This window comes from Lates calcarifer, linkage group LG10 (genome assembly GCF_001640805.2).
Source record: "Lates calcarifer isolate ASB-BC8 linkage group LG10, TLL_Latcal_v3, whole genome shotgun sequence".
Lineage (NCBI taxonomy): Eukaryota > Metazoa > Chordata > Actinopteri > Centropomidae > Lates > Lates calcarifer.
The window spans coordinates 13,986,120-13,992,666 of record NC_066842.1 but is presented as its reverse complement, the minus strand read 5'-3'; the positions used below and the strand labels follow the sequence as shown (position 1 = coordinate 13,992,666).

Here is a 6,547-nt window from a genome sequence, read left to right as displayed (position 1 = left end):
TTCAGGCTGAAGTTGGACAATAAATTAGTGAATAAAAATAGAAACTAATGCGACAATGTAACCTGGTGTCTTAATTATTTCGACCATCAATCAAAAGTACTGTAAGGCAACATGTATGAACAAGTTCCACATCATGAGGTAAAAGTTCAGCAGAATCTTTCATGTCTGCGAAATGACAACTGTGCACGTTTTTTGTAGTGCTTTGTGGTAACCCACATTTGACATGTTCTCATACAGCTGAGGAAGCATGTTTTCCTCACCACACTGGGTTTCTGTGCAGATGACACTTTGAGCAGAAAATATGTGCACAGTGCATGGGAACTGGAAAGTGTGGGGAACAGAGACAGACCAGTTAAGAACATCACACACAGTCAAATTGTAGCTATTGTTTATTATATCCTTCTGTCAGGGCAAACCAAACAGGGACCCTTCCAACAAACACAGATAAACTTGACGTGCGGCCCACAGCCCAGTTTTAAATTTGCTCCTTTAGTTCAGTTTCTGCTCCTCTCTACAGGTGCTGCTGACTAAAATGAACAGGGCTCAGATCTTCCTCATACAGTCTTTAACAGCCTGAATCTTCTGAGCTGTATACACACGGTCATACATGTACTTTTTACAGTAAGTTAAGACTAAGACTTATCTTTTTATTACTTGAGTGTCCAGGAGAAGCTATTTAATGTCATTTCTACTGTAGCTGCTTTGAAAAGCACATATTCCAGTTAAGTAATTGGTTGTATTCATCATTTTGAGAACAATACAGAAATCACAAGCACAACACTGGAAAAAAAAAAGTACAAAGTCAAAGCAAAGGTGAACAGTCCTGTACCCTTGGGGCTATGGGGGAGCTCCATCTTTAGACTGAGTGAGAAGTTCGAACTCAAACAGCTATTCCAAGAAAACGTCTTATTACTCCACCTATCCACAGTGCTGCTACATTACGTACTTTGGGATACAGGCACTCTAACACTCAGACACATCATATCTATGCACACAGCCATCACAACTCCAGGAATTGATCAGTAGGCCCATGAGAGGAGGGTTGGATGGATGGCAAAAATGTGAGGAAGGGTAAAGGACGGAGGGGTGGTGCAATGGTCTAGCCCTTGACGGGTGAGGGTTTGAATTTCTGCACATAACACTTGGGATGCACTTTTTTCCTACCCCAAACACTGTGAAAACACATGCACAGTTCAAAGCTGTGGGTTGAAAGGGTTCAGAGAGGGGTGGGGTTGTGGCACTCGATTCATTTATTAAAACCACGTCCACTCGGTGCCATCAAGCTGGGGAAGCCCCCACCCGCTCGGCTAGCTGCCACAGCAAAAAGCCCGGACAAAGAGAAAGCCAGCAAAGACGTGCCCAGAAGTCAGTGCTCTCATTTGACACGCTCGTTCTCATACACACATTTCATGTACACACACACACACGCACACACCTTAAACACAAAGTTACAAAAGTCTGAAGTACAGATGAACCGTAATGCAGTCACATCTTCATCTATGCTTTTGCTTCGCTTGCAATTTCTTTTTCTCTGTTCTCGACCTCCATCTCTTCATCGCCGTTCTCCTTGCTCTCACTCTTCGCCCTCACAGCTTCTTTCTGTTGACAGGGAGAGAAAAAAACAAACCAGTCAGTCTCTTTGACAGTCTATAAACATGCTTATCCTGCCCTCTTGTGGCTGTTGTAGAAATGACAGGCCACCACCTTTGAATCCCTCTCTGCGAATTTCTGGAACATGTTGGCGTAGGTGCGTTTGTCCTTCTCATGCTGCTCCTTGATGCGTTTCTGACAAAGACTCACCTGGCGGGACATAAAGAAGGATAGGTCAGACAACAGCCAAAAGATACAATTATTACAATTTTACTGAACTCTGATCAGATGTATCTTGATTCCATGACCAGTTTGATGAGGATAATTAAGACTATATTTTCAACTTGGGCTTTGTTAGGGTGTGCCAAACTTTCTCCACCCATGCTACTTCTTAATTAGAACCACCAAATGAATGCAACATTTTGTTTATTTGACAAATGAGCTCATAACAAAAATAATACCACATCTAAAAGTGCAACATGTGCATGTTTTGGGGTTGTAATGAGCTGAATGAATCATGATGGCAAAATCTAGGAAAATAAGACTCAGTTTCAAAGTTGTTGGAATTATCCTTAAAGACACATTGCTCTATACCTGGCTCTTGGCAGCCTTGTTGGCAGGATACAGCTGAACAACTCGCTGGAAGTCATCTCTCGCCCTGTCAAACTCCTTCATACCAAACAGCGCCTCTCCCCTTCGGAACAAAGCCTTCTCGCTGGATGAGTCTAACTCCAGAGCCTATAATCACAAACAGAATATAATTAACATGTTTTCAGTATGAAATCATGTAAAAAAAAAAAAAAAAAAAAAAAAAATCACCACTTAAATAAAATGCTCTACCCATATAACAGACATTTGTACAAACTGTCATAAGCAAAAGAAAAAATGGTGGCATTTCTCACTCCAACATCAATAAGTGTCTAAATGCTGCTAACACAGAATGAATGGTCGACAAATAGTTGTCAAATGTTCATTCAGCTGGAGAATGAACCACAGATATTTGATACCTTGTCACAATTTTCTAGGGCTTGGTTTGGCTCCTGTAGTTTAAGGAAGCACATGGCCAAATTCAGATGTGCAGCCAGCCGCAAAGCTTTTGCTTTCTTCTCGTCCTCCTCCGACAGGCCAGACTCATGTTCCAACCACGACACAATTCTTTTGTACTGAACTGATGCCTGCTTGTATTTTCCCTCCTGAGGGACATAAAATCATAGTGTTAAAAAAAAACATCAAAGAGCATAAATCTGTGTTTAAATTCTTTACCGTTTTTTAAAATTCAGTATTCCCCTCTGCATACTGTACCTTAAAATACTGTGTTCCCTTCTCTTTGACAATACCACTCTGTTCCAGCTTCTCTACCGTGTTCATCTCCCACGATTCCTTGGCCTGCAGAGAACAAACACTCATCACTTTCCAGAGGGGGACAAGTCGCTACACACAACTGACATATAATTGGCCAACTAAAGTCAAGTTGTGTTTGCAACACAGCGCCATGATGTGTTTACCTTCTCAAAAGCTGCCAGCTTGATCTTGTATTGCAGTGTCAGCTCCACCAGGAATGTTATACTTTGCATTTCCTGCATTCCCAAAGCCATATCTACAAATCAAAGACACTTATCATTACTTATGTCAAATGCTAGAGGAAGTAGGAAGTAGGAAGAGGGTAGAGGTGCTTCATTAAAGCACTGTAATAATATGTGAATAACAGGTCAGTCTGAAATGCATTAACATTAAACATTAAAACAAATTCTTGACTATTACTAGACATCATTATGGTCAAACAGTGAGTGTTTGCCATGGTAAAAGAGATCATACTTAGGCTTGATATTGAAGAGTGCCTCCTCTCCCTGCTCCATAGCCATGATGGCTTTCTCCACTCCAGGTGGCAGGCCAAGACTCTCTCCATCACCAATCTCAAATTTCAGTTCTCTCTCGTCAAACATGCGTCCCTCACAGGTGCCCTCCACAGTTACTGAAAGAGGTTGAAAAATGCTGTAGTTAGCACCACACCCTTGTTTTAGCCACAAACTTGTTGATATGAAAAAGATTGTCAGCTGTGGGGAAGAAGCAACTGAAGTCAACTGACGCAATTTTCAAACTCTAAGTCGACATTTTTTGCCCATAAATTAATCACAGAAAAGCATAATTACAACTGTGTATGCACTGTTAATAAATTACAGCAGAGTAATCCCAGCATCCAACATGCGTCGTGGTTTTTTTTTTTTATTTAAACACAAACTAGTCTTTTAATGACACGCAAGAGAAGCAAAACTTTCAGTTATTTCTCTAGTCCTCATCTGTATGCTTACATGTTTTACAGACCAGTTTCTGCCAAAATATCATTAAACTTGAAACTTCTGTTTCAATCTTCAAGTACAAGTTTGTGTGCAGGTAAATCATTGTTGTGCCCATACAAACAAAAGACGCTGTGCTGGTTTCGGCATGTTGCTACAAGTATCGGCAGAGATGATGAAGAAAATGAGACATGAACCAGGAAGTCCAGTTTAAAGCACAGCAGTTTGTACTCCCTTAAAGAGAGATTGTATAACACTAGAAAGTTTAGGTTTGCAGTAAAAAAATCTATTACTCCATCTCAATGTTGGCGGCATAGTGCTACATGGTGCAAATTGGTCACAACCCAGCAGACTCAAAGACCCAAAAGCCAGTCTCCTGAATCCATACTTTGCCCCCCCCCCCAAAACCTTTTCTCTTTTTCTCTTTTGGAATCTATTGTAACCCATATGAATCCAAGCTGACCTCAGCCTCCTTCATCCATGAAGAATAAATTAAAAAATGTTGACAAGACACCTTAAAAGCCAACAGGGGTTGGGTGTTTACTAGTCAAAAGACAGATAAAATATTACAAAATATTAAAATATGCATCTACACTTTTGAATGTATTTCTATATTGATCCATGTGTTGCTCAAGCCTTGTTTACTGCCTTAATATTTAATCAGACCAATTTCAGTGTCTTTGTCTGGCTTTAACATCCAGTCAGTGATTTAAAGAAACCAAAACCTCTGTGCAAATAACTTCAATATTTAATGAGCTGTGGTCTGAAATGATGGTTGAAATGTAATGAATAAAGTTGATTATAATTGTGGTTATTGTATCACATTAACTGGGTGTGTTACCTTCAACGGCAGCTCCTTCATTAGGCTTGGAGTATCCCTGGCCTTTAGTGATAATACGACGGATGATTCCTCCATCCTCATCCTCAGTTATGTCCTCCCCTCGAAAATCAAACAGTTCCACCTGCAAGCGTGCAGATATGTAAATTAATGTACAACTTATTGTATTTCTATCACAAGCCCATGGTTTAAAATATGTAAAGGATAAACAAAATAACTGACATCACTGAGGCTTACCTCAAAAACAAGAGTGGCATTGGGGGGTATCTTAGGCGGGCTACCTGCAGATCCATAAGCATACTCTGGCTTACAGATGAGCTGGCACAACTCCCCCACTTTCATTGTGGCTACGCCGATGTCCCATGCCTTTATTACTTGGCCTAAACACAGAGGAGACCAATCACTAAAACTGACTCACTGCAACTGCTGCAGGTGAATGTTCATGTCTCTGCAAGATATGACACCAACCTTTGCCCAGGTCGAAGGAAAACTTCTCTCCTCTGTCTCTGCTCGAGTCAAAATGAGTACCATCCAGAAGTGTGCCAACATAATGTACAAACACTTTGTCACCGGTCATAGGCAGCTCTGTGCCTGTGCCTTCCCTTTTCACCAGCTGGAAAAATGCATAGACAGGAAGATAATTAAAAACTGTAGTAAATCTAATTTAAGTGTCATCTCTGCAACAAACGTGTAGGGCCAGCTCCACGCATGTGTATCCTGCAGTGTGGTACTGCACCTAGAGGTGAAGCTGTAACATTCTTCATTGTGAATGAACGTGGGCTGTCTCATTCAAACCCGCGTGTGTGTGTGTGTGTGTGTGTGTGTGTGTGTGTGTGTGTGTACGCGTGCTTGAATATTAAATGCCACCACTAGAATAAATAGCTTTTGCATTTGGTCTTTTTCCAGAACCTTCTGGAAATGAAGACGGTTAAAACGCCGCATTGCCCATGTTGTTGATACCCTGGTCAATTAGCTGTAAACCAATGATAAGAGACAAGATATACAGCGTTACGATGTTGTCGATACTGTAGTTAGCTTGCACTGACTACTTTTATTGGAAATGTACACGGCAGACTAGCTGATAACAGCTAACGTTAGCCGAGCGGAATGAGTAAATAACAAGCGGCCAGACAACCACTCAGCTAGCCGGATGAACATATAGCACCAAAACAATGTCATTTACCTTTAAAACACCCCCATCTTTCTTTGGTGTGATGTCCTCCCCCTCCATTGGGATGGTGTGTTGTCCTTCACTTGTCTGTTCCTCTGCAGTCATTGTCATGAAGCAGATTTCCTCCTCCTACTCTGGTCTGCACCACAATTCAAGGCTAACAAACGCTGGCTAACAGCAGTGGAGGCTAAAGCTAACTACTTCTCAAACCACGCCGAGTGCAGCAAGCAACAACCTGACTAACGTCAACGCTAGCTGGCTTACTAACACTGCTTAAAGCTCCCCGCTAGCCTTACGTAGCTACTTTCTAAATCCGGTTGTTAATAAAATACACGTTACAGCTCAACGCTAGCTGTGCAGAGACTCTGATGTTACTGTTGTGCACCAACCACACTTGTACCCGACCAGAATATGAGCTTTTGGCTAGAGTGTCCCGAGTCCACGTTGTCTCGCAGTCTGGGATTTGACAAGCGCTTAAAGAAGGACAGAGAACTTTCCAGACAGTCTAGGAGGAACCAGGGGGTATGAACCCTCGTCGGTATCCTTACTTATCTATCATTAGTGCCTCCCGGAAATGTGGTGCATGTAAGAAAACTATAGCAAATACATTATTTACAGACACAGTATGCTATTAAATATTAATTAAATAGTGTA

The 6,547-nt window shown here is 41.5% G+C and overlaps 1 protein-coding gene across 1 annotated transcript; it reads right to left on the bottom strand.

The window, feature by feature from the left end:
* Positions 1–371: 371 nt before the first annotated feature.
* fkbp4 (FKBP prolyl isomerase 4) lies at positions 372–6,355 on the bottom strand. The gene is given in 12 exon segments (XM_018663904.2): positions 372–1,599; positions 1,705–1,800; positions 2,185–2,328; positions 2,598–2,783; positions 2,893–2,976; positions 3,096–3,131; positions 3,133–3,187; positions 3,406–3,562; positions 4,726–4,846; positions 4,960–5,102; positions 5,191–5,335; positions 5,906–6,355. Coding segments are annotated over 12 exon segments (1,368 nt in total). The 5' UTR covers positions 6,005–6,355; the 3' UTR covers positions 372–1,497.
* Between the last annotated feature and the right edge of the window lie 192 nt (positions 6,356–6,547).